General features: G+C 47.2%; 2 protein-coding genes across 3 annotated transcripts in view; one reads left to right on the top strand and one right to left on the bottom strand.

Moving 5' to 3' along the window:
* Nucleotides 1–12898, bottom strand: part of MYO1H (myosin IH) — a 114932-nt gene extending 102034 nt beyond the window's left edge. For both annotated transcript variants that reach the window (XM_042911150.1, XM_042911152.1), the window contains exon 1: nt 12779–12898. The gene's annotated coding sequence lies outside the window, so the exon portion shown is untranslated. The remainder of the gene's footprint in view (nt 1–12778) is intronic.
* On the top strand, nt 12328–13477 carry LOC122204014 (collagen alpha-1(I) chain-like). Its single transcript, XM_042911191.1, has 3 exons — nt 12328–12345; nt 12450–12554; nt 12860–13477. Exons 1-3 carry the CDS (start codon nt 12328–12330, stop codon nt 13475–13477), a joined length of 741 nt encoding a protein of 246 aa, XP_042767125.1.
* The last annotated feature ends 535 nt before the right edge of the window (nt 13478–14012 follow it).

Here is a 14012-nt window from a genome sequence, read left to right as displayed (position 1 = left end):
CGGGACTACATCAAATTAAAAATTGTCCACACAGCAAAGGAAACCATTACCATGAAAAGGCTACCTATAGAATGGGGGAAAATACTTGCAAACCACCTATCTGCTAAGGGGTTCATACTCGAAATATGCAAGGAACCCGCTCAACAGCAAAAAAACCCAATGGAAAAAAAAAAATGGGCAAAGGACTTGCCTAGACATTTTTCCAAAGACATACAATGGTCAACAGGTACACGGAAAGATGTTCAACATGACTGATCGTCAAGGAAATGCAAATCAAAACCACAGCGAGATCATCTCATACCTGTAGGGATGTCTGTACAAAAGGGATAATAAAGGTCGATGAGGAAGTGAGAGAGTGGAACCCTTGTACGCTGCTGGTGAGAATATAAATTGGTGCAGCTCTTGCGGAAAATAACATAAAGGTTCTTCAAGAATGTAACAGAACTACCATATGATCCAGCAGGCCCACTACTGGGTATATATCCAAAGGAAACAAAATCACAATCTTGAAGAGGTAACTACACTCCCATGTTCATTGCGCCCTTATTCACAATCGCCAAGGTATGGAAACAGCCTAAGTGTCTGTCAACAGACGAATGGATAAAGAAGATGTGATCTATACATACACACACATGCACACACACATGCACACACACATGCAATGGAATATTATTTAGCCTAAGAAGGAAATCCTGCGTTTTGCAACAACATGGATGAAACTAGAGGACATTATGCAAGGTGAAATAAGCCAGAGAAAGACACATTAAGGGCATGGCGTCACTTATGTGTGGAATCAAAAAGAGCCAAACTTGATAAAACAGTAGATGAGTGGTTGCCAGAGGCTGGAGGAGAGTAGAATATGGAAGGGTTGGTCCAAAGGTACAAACTTTCAGTTATAAAATGAGGAAGACCTGAGGATCTAATGTAAAACATGCTGACTACAGTCGGTAACAGTCATATGATTAAAATTTGCTGAGAGGACAATTTAAATGTCCTTTAAATGCACACACAAAAGGTAAATATGTGAGGTGATGGACAGGTTACTTAACTTGACGGGAGGAACCCTTCCACCATTCTATAGTTGTGTCAAATCGTCACATTGTACACTTAAATATCTCAGAATTTTGTCAATTATATCTCAAAAAAAAAAAAACAACAATGGTTTGGATTCTTTGGCTATTTTTTTTTTCTTTTAGCACGTAACATTTACTTTTATTGTGGTAAGGACCTCTAACAGGAGATCTGCCCTCTTAACAGAGAACTGCAGGCATCACGTTGTACGGATCTCTAGAACTCATTTACATAATCGAACCTTTACACCTTTGAGTCAGCTCCCCATGTCCCCCTGTGGCCACCCCTGGGCAATCACCAATCTACTGTTTCTAGGAATTGCACTCTCTTAGGGATTTCAGGAGTAAAACCATGCAATATTTTTGCTTCTGTGACTGGCTTCCTTCATTTAGCGTAGCATCGTCAAGGTGGGCTAACATCTACTTAATTCTTGGTTTTTGTTGCTACTATGAGGTCGCATGCTTAAAATATTCTTTAAATCCTGAGTCACCCAGGTGCCCCTCAATTGTGTAATTTTAAATAGTCCCATACGGTTAGCGATTACCGTATTGGACAGCAAAGGTCTATACAATCATTTTTAAATCTGTTTCCTTCCCCTACCTCCCACTCTTCCAATAGACCAATGGTTCTGGGCCAGGGGCAACTTTCCCCCTGAGCCCCAGGAGACACTTATGTCTGAGGACATTTGTGGCTGTCACGATAGGGGAAAGGGTGCTACTCCCATCTAGTGGGTAGAGGCCAGGGATGTTAAATGTCCTACAATGCCCACCTTAAAGACAGCTCCCCCACCTTAAAGAATCATCAAGCACAATTGTCAATAGCACCAACGCTGAGAACTGGGACACACGCTTTTTTTTATGGTAAGCAAAGGCTTTCTTAATTTGTACAGCTGTGATATGCATTCTTTTGATTAAAAAAAGAGCTTAAATTGAGGTAAAAATAGAATGTAAAACTTACCGTATTAACCATTTGTGAAGTGTCCAGCTCAGGAGCACTAAGGATATTCATTTCGTCGTGCAACAGACCTTCAGAACTTTTTCATCTTTCAAAATGGAAATCCTAAACCTATTCAATGGTAGCCCTCCGTTTCCCTCTGCCCCAAGCCCCTGGCAACACCAGTCTGCTTTGTCTCTATGAATTTGACTATTCTAGGCACTGCATATGTCTTTATTGTGACTGGCTTATTTCACTTAACATCACGTCCTCAAGGTTCTGTGTTGTAGCACATGACAGAATCTTCTCCCCTTTTAAGGCTGAATATTCCCTTGTATATCACATTTAAGTTTGTTTGCTCGTTTATTGAGAGAGAGAGAGAGAGAGAGAGAGAGAGAGAGAAGAAGAAGAAGAAGGAGGAGGAGGAGGAGGAGGAGGAGGAGGAGGAGGAGGAGGAGGAGGAGGAGGAAGGGAGAATCCCAAGCAGGCGCCACACTGACATCACAGAGCCCAACTTGGAGCTCAAACTCACGAACTACGAGATCATGACCCGAGCCGAAATCAAGAGTTGGACACTCAGCTGACTGTGCCACCCAGGCGCCCCTGGTGGAGCACATCCTATTTACCCACTCCTCCATTGTTGGGCACTTGGGTTGCGGCCACCTCTTGGCTATTAGAAATCATACTGTGACAAACGTGGAGGGGTCATTTACTGGATTCAAAATGAACCGTTTTGGACGCGTTTCAGATTTACAGAAAAGTTGCAGAGATTACACAGGGACCTCCCACTTACCCCTCCCCGAGTTCCCCGTTGTCATTTCACATTACCGCGGTATGTTTGCCACAGCAATGGCAGTCCGTTTCTATAAACTAGACTCCAGACTGGATCAAATGTTACCGGTTTTCCCACCATGTCCTGGTCTTCTCTTGGGATCCAACCAGGGTACCCATGTGGCATCAGTTCCTGTGTCCTAGCCAGTCCCCTCTGGTTTGGGACAGTTTCTTTTTTGTTATTTTTTTTTAAAGATTTTTTTTTTTGGTTTATTTTTGAAAGAGAGCATGAGCAGGGGAGGGGCCGGGAGAGAGGGGGGGACAGAGGACCTGAAGCGGGCCCCGTGCCAACAGCAACGAGCCTGACGCAGAGCTCCAGCTCATGAACCGAGAGATCATGACCTGAGCCGGAGTCGGATGCTCAACCGACTGAGCCACCCAGGTGCCCCCTTGGACAGTTTCTTATACTTCCATTGTTTTTCAGGACCATGATGGTTTTGAAGGGTATGGATCTGGTATTTTGTAGAATGAGCCTCAATTGGGGATTGTCAAACATTCTCCTCATGAGTAGACTGAAGTTATTGTTTTGTTTGTTTTTAAGGAAGATTACCACAGTGGCGAAATGCCCCTGTGGCTTCTCATCCCGTCACAGCCTACCAGGGGGTGCATGGGACCCCCCCATGGCATCACTGACATTAGTATTCATCACTTGGTCCAGGATAGAAGTTACTGGGTTTCTCTAACTGCTGGGGTCAGGAAGACAAGCCCAACAGTGAAGGGGGAAAGGGAAGATTCATGTTCCCATCCAGGATATGGAGGTTGTCTACGTGGAATATTCAGGATTCTTCTGGAAGGAATGTTTGTTGTTCTTGCATTTATCCGTTTCTTTCATCATTTATATCAGAATGTACTCATGGATAATTATCTTACACCGTTGGTTACAATTAAATTTTTTGAGCTGGGGCCAATCCTTCCTTTCTAAAGGAGTGTACCACCAACTACTTTAGATTTGATGCTATAAAGGGTCTCAAAAGTTGATAAAACAGACTTTTTCCGAGGAATGTGCCTTGTCTCCAAGTTACTAGTATCATTGATAATTGTGACAATTAAGGCCGTACCGATCATTCTGAGCAAAACGTTGTTCAACCCGTCTCCTTTTAGGCAGGGCTAAAATAAGGACCAGTTGCAAAGCACTTCTAGAATAATCCTGAGAAGCTTACAAGCGTCCCCCCAAGATGGAGCTGTAAAACCCTTCTGGGAAGGTACTTAATTGGTCCAATGGAGAAGACAGGGTCATTATCACTGAGCTGGCCCATCGGGGTCACAAATCCCCGGGTTCAGGAAAAGCAATAAAACCAGTGTGGGGTGCATTTGCCTAAAAGCAAAAGCAGTTTCTCCAGTCCAGGACAACATCCACTTGTGTGCTTTCATTTTGCTCAGAGCACTGTTAACAAAACAATGTTCGGATCAAGAATATTTGGAATAGAGCGTTCATTTGGATAAATGGTTTTTTGTTTTTGAGAAGCCACCCCTGAAAAGTCAAGAGAATTCTATTCAATCTTTTAAGCATTCCAGCTTTTTGGTTTTCTTCTGAGACAACTTGTTCTTTTGATCGAAAAATTTCTTACCTTTGCATCTGAAACCAAAGCAGAGATGGGGGGGGGGGGTGGGGGACTTATTTGAGCGTATATAGAGGTTGTATATATACGAACCTAAACTACCGTTGAAATGGCTATTTTGATTCTACAAGTTTAGCATTTTTAAATATGTCGTTAAAAGTCAAGAAATATATTGGGGCACCTGGGTGGCTCAGTCGGTTAACTGTCCAACTTCGGCTCAGGTCATGATCTCGAGGTCTGTGAGTTCGAGCCCCGTGTTGAGCTCTGGGCTGACAGCTCCGAGCCTGGAGCCTGCTTTGGATTCTGTGTCTCCCTCTCTCTCTGCCCCTCCCCCACTCATACTCTGTCTCTCTTGCTCTCAAAAAAAAATCAATAAATAAAATAAAGATAAAAATAAATAAATAATGAACATTTAAAAATCCATATATAGTTGAAAGAATTTGGTCTTACTTGCTCAGAGTCCCAAGCACATACTGGCCGGTCACTTATTGTAGCATGGTCTGTACTCGGGACTGTGTGTATAAGTACCCCCTTTTCTTTTTTTTTTTTTTTTTAATTTTTTAAAAATATTTATTTATTTTTGAGACAGAGAGAGAGCATGAACAGGGGAGGGTCAGAGAAAGAGGGAGACACAGAATCTGAAACAGGCTCCAGGCTCTGAGCAGTCAGCACAGAGCCCGACGCGGGGCTCGAACACACGGACCGGGAGATCATGACCTGAGCCAAAGTCGGCCGCTTAACCAACCAACTGAGCCACCCAGGCGTCCCAGTACCCCCTTTTCTTAACACGCATGTCATGGGGTTCACAGTCTGGAGCTCCACCAGAGGATTTTCAAAACCAGGGGCATTGCACTTGGGAATCCTTTTCATTTCAGGTGCAGATTCATTTCCGAAGTGCACAGCCCTCCCTGGCCCTTGGTCCACGTGCATGACAACTTTCCTCCCAGTGATTTGCAAACAGCAGGTACTGGATTTGACAATGAGCTCTCTTGGCCCGGCCCATCTGCCGCATTCCCACTGCACACCCCACTGTGACCATGCTCTTTCAACGAATTCTAATGGAATTTAGAAGGGTTAGAGAGAGGCACACCGAGGCATCCCTTCCGCAGAAGCACTTGGTGGGTTTCAAAGCACGCAGAACGCACCCGTCTCTCACACGGGCTAGGTGATGAAACAGGCATTCTCCGGAACCAAGCATCCCAAACAAGTCAGGCGCTAGGACCTCCGCCGTATTCTCCAAGCTGAAATTGCGGAGGCCTTTTTGTCCGTTACAGCCAGGCATGTAATCAGTGATTGTTCCTATTGTAAATCCCAGATTCACCATCTGTATGCTCCAAAGGGCTGGGCGATTGTTAATACCCCATCCCTATGGGATTAATCTGCAATTTCACACTAAATGATTTTTAAGTATAATTTGTTACAATGATACAACATTACCATTTCTAAAACAAACAGCCGGGATTGTTACCTTGCAATAAAAAGCAGAAAAGTGTCCACCAAGTGCTATGTATGAACAAGTTTATGCGCTGTTCTGTTTTATTCACTTTAGACATCAGTGGGGAAAGATATTAGAAAGGAAGGAAGGAAGGAAGGAAGGAAGGAAGGAAGGAAGGAAGAAAGAAAGAAAGAAAGAAAGAAAGAAAGAAAGAAAGAAAGAAAGAAAGAAAGAAACACACACAACAAAAAACCTGGTCCAGAGCCTTGGGAAAGGGGCTTTTAGTCAGAGAGCAGGCTGCTTTTTGTTACTGGGGAACAGGATCTAAACATGAAATAGTGGTAGTCAGAGTTCCCTGAACAGTCTTTTAAAACCCCTCAGGGTTGTTTGTTGTTTGCAGGAGAAAGCGGCTTGCAGCGAAAAATTGGAGTTTGGATTCTCTGTTGAACAACGAACATTTAAAGATCTTTTTGTGCACAAAGGAAGATGCCCCCAAGAACAGTCTGTAATATTAAAAAGAGGGGCGCCTGGGTGGCTCAGTCGGTTAAGTGTCCGACTTCGGCTCGGGTCGTGATCTCACGGCTCGCGGGTTCGAACCCCGCATCGGACTCTGGGCTGACAGCTTAGAGCCTGGAGCCTGCTTCGGATTCTGTGTCTCCCTCTCTCTCTGCCCTTCCCCTACTAGCTCTCTCTCTTCCTCTCTCTCAAAAATAAACATTAAAAAAAAAAAAGAGCTGGCCTGAAGCATGCAGAGTATTCCTTTTCACGAGGCACAGAGGCATGCTATTTTCCCATGTCTTAATTACACAAAAGGTATTATTCCAAACGTTGTAACTACCCACTTCAAAATATATTACCTTCAAAAAATGCACTTATTTGAAGTCTAACCAAAGTGATTATACCAGATATTTTCACCTACTTTAAGAAGGAAGCCTTTCCATTAGACTCAAACAAATACAGCAAATTTATTTTTCCCCCAAACTTTCTTCTGGTGGGTTCAGATGTTCCCTTATGGATCAATGGTTTGGGAGGTCAGATCCGCTGGCTTAGCAGAAAGAGTTATGAAGCGGTCTGCACATCTAGTGTGCTCAACTCCATTTATTTGACTCAAGCCCATAAACGGTGTGTGACCTCCCTGGGGCCAGTGTGACCAGTAGCAATTTCCTGGGACGTAGCTGCATCCTTACCAGTGGGACCTGCCTGGTCCCAAGCCCTGCATCCTAAGAGATGCTTAAGATGCCCCACCCATGAGAAACTACCTGGTGTGGAAAAGTACAAGGGAGGGGTCCTCCAGACAACCTCTTCCCCACCCCCTGACACGGTCAGGTCAGGTCGAACAGATCAGTTAAGCCAAAATCAAAGGGATCTCCTCATCTCTCCTGTGGGGGCGGATGACACCTACTTCACAGCACCCTAAGGACCAAGCTGGATGCGCAAAGCACTCAGCACAGCATCGAGCAGAGGAAGTTGTGGGGGGAAAAGGGTAGATCATCTTTATTAACCACTGATGATCCTTCTCGGCTTTTAATAGCAACATGGGTGTGCCCACACATGTTATTTTTGTCTTCACTCTAAGAAAAACAAAGGGCAATTAAAAAACGTGTTCAAAAAACAAACGGCTGAGACCTAGACAGTAGGGCAGAGCAATAAGGAAGTGGCCAGGCAAGGGGCAAATCGAAGAGCATAGGACAATCCCTCTAACTGTGGGCAGCTGCGTTCAGTCCCAGCTGATGACTGCCTCGTGGGGTTGCTGGCCAAGTGGCCAGCTTTTCCCATTTTTCAAGAAAACCTAGAGAGTTGCCTGGGTGGCTCAGTAGGTTAAGCAGCCGACTCTTGGTTTCGACTCAGGTCATGATCTCACGGTTCGTGAGTTCGAGCCCCACGTGGGGCTCTGCGCTGACAGCATGGGGCCTGCTTGGGATTCTTGCCTCCCTCTCTCTCTGCCCCACACCTGCTTGTGGACACATGGGCACATGCACTCTCTCTCTCTCTCAAAATAAACATCTTTAAAAAAAAAAAAAAAAAGGCTGGAAGTCCTAGCTTTTGAAGGATTTTTAAATGCCGGCTTTTAAGTTTTTGTGTTTGTTTGTTTTAAAGCCCTTGAGCCAAAGCCTGTTGTGGATCACGCACCTCTGGTTCAGGATCTCTCATCGAAGCCAGTAGAAAAAGACAAAGAAAATGGAACACAGAATAGAGTGATAGTCTCAATTCTGTCTAATAATGTAGACTCAGATTAGATGTGAAGTTGTATGTTAACTACTCCCCCATCACAGATCTAGAGGCTGCAGCCATTACCCTGCACAACGAGAAAATACAAGAGCCACGAAGTGGCCAGATGAAATAAATTCTGGAATGGAGGGACAACACAGCCTTCCCCAAATGGGATTGCCCGGTGGGATTTCCTCCTGGAATGAAGGTGAGGGCTTAGACTGGGTAAGACTGTGGACTGGGCAGACGATGAGGCCCTTGACTAGATTTTTATACGTAAAACAGCACGGTTGTGAGGGGTCATGAGTAACTTCTCCCTAGAAGCCGGGGGAAGGCTGTGTCAAAGCGTTTGGATCACTAGAGATCTACCTAAGTTCAGATTCTCCTGGTTAAAAAATCTGAGATAGTTTCCCAAAGCAACCCAACCGATTCCTTCCTTTTTCCAGAAGAATCTAGCAACCGAATAAGAAGTCCCTTTAAACACACAAAACCACCTGAAACTTATACCTGGTTCGAGGAATACGTACCCCACAGAAGGCGTGCTCCCCCAGCCTCACACAGCCCTGCAAGATGGGCGTCATTACTCCCCTGCAGAGATAGGAGAACCAAGGAAGGGGGAAGAATTCATCCAAAGCCCTGCAGCTAGGGATAGGCAAGAGAGGGACAGCACTGAGACGGGAGCCACCGCTGTCCTCTCCAACCAGTTGAGCCTCAGGGAGCACCTCCTCCTGGAGGGCCCTCCCTGTGTTTAGCGTCCGCAGGGAATGGAGGGTTCTGGATACATACTCCAATTCATATGGAATTGCTATGTTATGAGGATGGGTTGTTCACTTTGCCCAATATCAAACATGCTTCAGGTGAAGATTATGCCAAACAACTTGACTGGTCTGTTTGACCAAGAGATGGCCCAGCCTTTTAACACATTTTTACTGTAAATCTCTAAATGCTCGAAATCTCTCAATCTCTAAGCATCTCTAAATGCTTTGTTTCATGCTTTTCAACTTAAGCCAGATAGGAAAATAACCACCCAGCAGCATCAATGTGGTCATTATCAAGATAATAGGTGTTGAAATGGATAAAGGATTAAGTTTTTTCTCAAAGCATTTATTTTTTCACTCCTCTGGATTATCAGTTAGATGTAAATATAGCATTTTTTTAAAATATTTGTTTTAAAGTTTATGTTGCAAGAGAGAGAGGGAGAGTGAGCACGTGCACAAGTTGGGGAGGGGCAGAGAGGGCAGGGGAGAGAATCCCAAGCAGGCTCTGCGCTGTCAGTACAGGGCCCGATGGGGGGTTTGAACTCACAAACCTTGAGATTATGATGTGAGCCGTAACCAAGAGTCAGACACTTAACCGACTGAGCCACCCAGATGCCCCTATATTACTTGTTAATGCAGCAGAGATTTGGTCCAGAAAATTATTTATATAGACCAACCTGGCATTCAAGTTCAAGGAATACTGTGGAATTCTGGCACTGGGGGAGCTTCAGAGGTGGCATCCAACTGGTTTCTGGTTTCAGAATCCCCCTTCACCTGTGCCCAGTCTCTGTATCGACAGCTGGGGTGAGGGCACTATTTACCAGCAGAGGAGACAGGCCAGCCTGGGATCACGGTCACTGTTAGCAAGTTTTTCCTTATCCTGATTAATAAGCCTCAGAACCTACCACCTGGTGGTAGTTCTGTTTTGCGAAGTCACAGACAATACGGCCTCTGGTTTTTATTCTCTCGGCACTCCAAAAAAGCGGCCAAAAGAAACAACTTTTTCAGAAAGGAAAGCCTAGATGTAGTGCCATAAACAACGAAGTGAGGTTATTATAAAAGGCAGTTGGGGGAAAAAAACAGAAAAACGCGGAGAAGGCTCCGGCAACTTGCTCAGTGCACATCTGAGGGTCACACTCTTTAACAGGCTTAATTTTTGTTGTTTTTTTTTTTAGTCACAACCTTTCTGAAGAGTCGGACAGGACAATGGTGGAAACTGGTCTGGAGTTTCAGACAAGAGGCAGGAGATCACAAAGATACAAAAACATTATAGTATTCCCTTCCTAGAAACACCGGAGGGTTTAGCATCCTTTTATTAAATAAGACGTAGGACAATTCCAAGCGGCAGTTCCTCTACAAATGCGTTCCCAAAAAGAACCATAATACACGTATCAGTCATGCTAACAGGAGCAAAGGAGATCAATGACCAGTGGACTTTCATGGTCTCCCACAGAAAAACAACAAACTCTGCTCTCGTCTTCGAAAGCTGTGTTCAGACATTCAACAGTGGCTTCCCAATGCTAGGGAACCTACCTCTTAAGAAATCGGAATCAGAAGGTACTTTTAAGAGAGCCATGAGCCTTGGGGAGTAAAGACCGGGTAAGCTTTCTGTCCAGAACTTTCTGAGAAGAAAATGCCACCTAACTAGTTTTTAGCAATGGGACACAAGAAAAAAAGCTTTTTAAAAGCCTGTAAATCTCCAGAGTGCCTACTATGTGCCAGAGACAGCCCAGGAGGCTGTGGCCTTGAGGGTTTGCTGTAGTATAGTCATTTATGAGGAAAAAAACAAACAAACAACAACAAAAAAAAACACCACCTTGAGATTTCTGCTTCGTAGATGTGCCCTGCGGTTCACTGTACCAGCCAGAGGTCAGAGCGGAAGACAGAGAACTATTCATCGCTACAAGTCATGTAATTCTGACCACACTCCCTTTCCCTCTTTACCATGGGAAACTCAGAACAGTTAAGCAAAATAAAAGTCAAAAACTTTGGAATTAAAGGAGAAACGGTCAGGGCGTGTGATAAAAATCGGGCTACTTGAGCTAAAAAAAAAAAAAAAAAGCTGCTTTAACTTGCTAAGTGAATATACTGTAATCCTTCAATACGAACGCTATACTTACACATTGCACACAAGGAACTGGTCTTCCCACGTATGAAGGAGTTGGGCTTTAAGCTCATCGTTAACATCATAAACAAATATTTTGCCCACAGCCATAGGCACCCTAGCTCCAAAGAGATCAGACAAATAACTACTGCTCAACCACCAACACGTATCAAACTCAGGCCCAGATTAGAGCATTTTCCACTACGTCAATCCAGAGCGTAAGCAGAAAAGCCACATACCTGTTGCTTTTGTTCCTTTCTGCAGATTTTCTATAAAAATCAGAGGTCTGGTAAACAGAGCGTCTGCTGAGCCTTTTAGAAATCTTGCTAGCAGGAAAGCAGGTACCTTTGCAAAGTCAGGATGGATCTAAGACCCTCCCCACACAGAAGCAAATGATAAGGAGCCACAGAGCCATGGACACAGGTGAACTTCATGATCACCTGCTACAGGTGTCCACACTTTACCTGAGAATCACGTGGGACATTTGTGAAACAAGCATTCCCCAGCTCTTCCCTTTTGTGGTTTTAATTTCACCCCAGGTGACTCTTACAATTCAACAGGCTTGAGAATTATTCGTAAAAGGGAAAAATAGACGCATGTCACAAAAAGAAGGGTTTCTGCTAAGTTACCTGGGTTTTCTGAATACCCTCAACAGTAGAAGTTTGAGTGGCAATATTTTCACCAACCATTCCTGAAGCTGAGAACTTAAAATGTCAAGTCTTTAGTAAAATGGCCATAGTTCCCAGCCAAAAGCCCATGTAGGGAAGCCAAGTTTTCAAAGCCAAGTTCTCTCAAGGAAAAGGGGAGGTTTTGAGGACTTTCCAGAACATCCTCTTTTTTTTTTTTTTTTTTTTTTTTTGTCTTTTAAGGAAGGGTCCCTGCTTGGCTTTTCCATAGTGCACGAGTCTGCAGAACTCACAGACTGGATGCATTTTATTTAAAAAGCTTTACTGAATCCATCAACTTTCAGAAGAGAGACTTTCTTTCCAAACTGCTGTGGAGATAAAAAATTGTACCTTAGTGAAAAGGGCTGTTACCTCAACAGGAGATTGTGAAGTCACCTCTGTTTACACACAACTCCATTAAGGATTAACAGAAATAAACTCAAATACTTTGAATGCTTACCACTTAACCTTGGAATTAATTATTGGTCTCTAATTATAGGTCACCAAGGGACACTTAAAGCCATGTTAACGACTTTTATAAACAGGCAAAATGCAAACTTTCAATAGAGGTAGGTCGGAGAGAAATGAAAACAGAGTTTCATGACCATGACCTTAACTAACATCCGTAAACTACATTCCCCCACCAGAGAATGCAAGTGATCTATTTACTCTTGGCAGAGAAGAAAGGAATAAGGGCGCCCAGGTGTTAAAGGAAAACCATTCAGGAGGACATGGACCAGCGCCAAGGTCACGGCCCACCTGAATGAGCAATGAAATCCAGGTACACCCGGCCTTAGGGAGCCCCGGCTCCTCGCGGGACTTAAGCACGGGCTAGGACACGCTTCCCAACCACAGGCGTGGAGACGCGGCTCCCTTGCCTGCTAGGGGGATGCAGAACGCGAGGGCAGCCACAGGAAATTCAAGAAGCGCTGGGCGCCCGGCCTGGCTCGGCCAGAGTGGCGCAGCCTCGAGCCCAACGTCCACCTGCAGGTGCAGGGGCCGCGGCGTCTCTCCGCTCTGGGTTCCAATCCGGACTCTGCCACTTACTGGCCGTGCTCCTTCGGCCCCCTCGTGACCGCTCAGAGCGTCAGGTTCGCCATAGGCAAAAAGGGGACCATCGCGTCTAAGGGGCCGGCGTGAAGAATAAACGAGGAGGTAGAAATACATAAGGAAATAAAGCCAAGGGTGGCCGTGACGATTAGTGTGGTCATTACTCTGGCAAATGATTCCAACGGAGGCTCAGGAGCGAGGGCGCCGGAAAGGCAGACTTTCTCGGGGGATCACACTGACTCCAGCCCCCTAAGGGGGGCCGCGGGGACCTTTGTCCGCGCCCGCGCCGCCCGCCGCCGCCCGCGGTCCGCGCCACCTTTCCCGCGGCGGGCGCCGGGCGGGGCGGGGCAGCAGGCGACGCGGGCCGGGCGGCGGGGAAGGCGGGAGCGCGGGCGCACCGGCGGGACCCGGCCCCCAACGGCTCGGCGGGCTCGGCTCGCGGCCCCGGACCCCGAGCGCCTCGGCCGCCGAGCCCAGCCGCGCGCACGCGCGCGCGCTCCGGGCGGACTCACTCTCCACGCGGGATCCGGGGGCGGGGGGAGTGCGGCGCGCAGACCCGGGCCGCCCCCCAGCGCCGGGCCGCCGTGCTCGGCCCGCCCCCCCCTCGAGGCCTCGGCAGGTGGAGGCGCCCAGCGCGAGCGCTCCCGGCCCCGCAGCCCCCGCCCGCCCGCCGCGCGCCAGCCCGCGGGCGCAACTTTCTTAAAGGGACAGGTAGCCGGAATCGGCGTCTACCTGGGCCCCCCCACCTCGCCGGGCGGCCTCAAGGCCCGTCCCGGCTTAGGGGGAAAGGGGAGTTTGCCGCCGAGCTCTCCTCCCACCCACCGCCTTCTCCCCCCGGGGAAGTGACGGGTTGCAAGTTTTAATGCACCCGGCATCCTTTTGCAACTTAATTCTTTTGGTCTAAATCGCCCTCCCACTGCTCCTCAACGCATGCTCGCCGGCATGCAGTTGCGGCCACTGCTGGCAAAGTTTGAAGAGGGGTGTCCCCACCCCTGCGCCCCGCCCCACCCCACCCCACCTAGAGCCCCGGGGCGTGCAAGGCTGGCGGCTGCTGGGAAACACTCGCTGCAGTCCCCTTGACCCTGCCCTGTAACTGACCCTTGGGGAAAAAGCCCCCTGCACGGCTACTGCGCATGCTCTGAGCTGGACAGCTCCAGAGAGGGAAATTTAAAAACGGTTCGAGCCGCGACGGCGGCCAAATTGCTGAACGCGAGGGGCGAGCGCGAGGGAGCCCCCCTCCGGAACCCCCGCCCGCCCCAAGAGCGCCTGCAGCGGCGGCCAGACGAGGATCGGCTCCAGGTACCGCCTTGCAGGGTCGGCTTTGCTGCCTTGCATTGCATTTCCAGGGTGGAGCCCCGGGCGCAGGGGCTGTGGGGGCTACCTCTCTCTTCTCCCCTT

The sequence above is a fragment of the Panthera leo genome, chromosome D3, assembly GCF_018350215.1.
Source record: "Panthera leo isolate Ple1 chromosome D3, P.leo_Ple1_pat1.1, whole genome shotgun sequence".
Taxonomy (NCBI): Eukaryota; Metazoa; Chordata; class Mammalia; order Carnivora; family Felidae; genus Panthera; species Panthera leo.
This window is presented reverse-complemented; position numbering and strand designations above follow the sequence as displayed.

Coding starts and splice junctions, on each gene's coding strand:
- LOC122204014 (XM_042911191.1), top strand. Junction 12,555..12,859: donor AGCCCAACGTCCACCTGCAG/GTGCAGGGGCCG, acceptor CACTGACTCCAG/CCCCCTAAGGGGGGCCGCGG.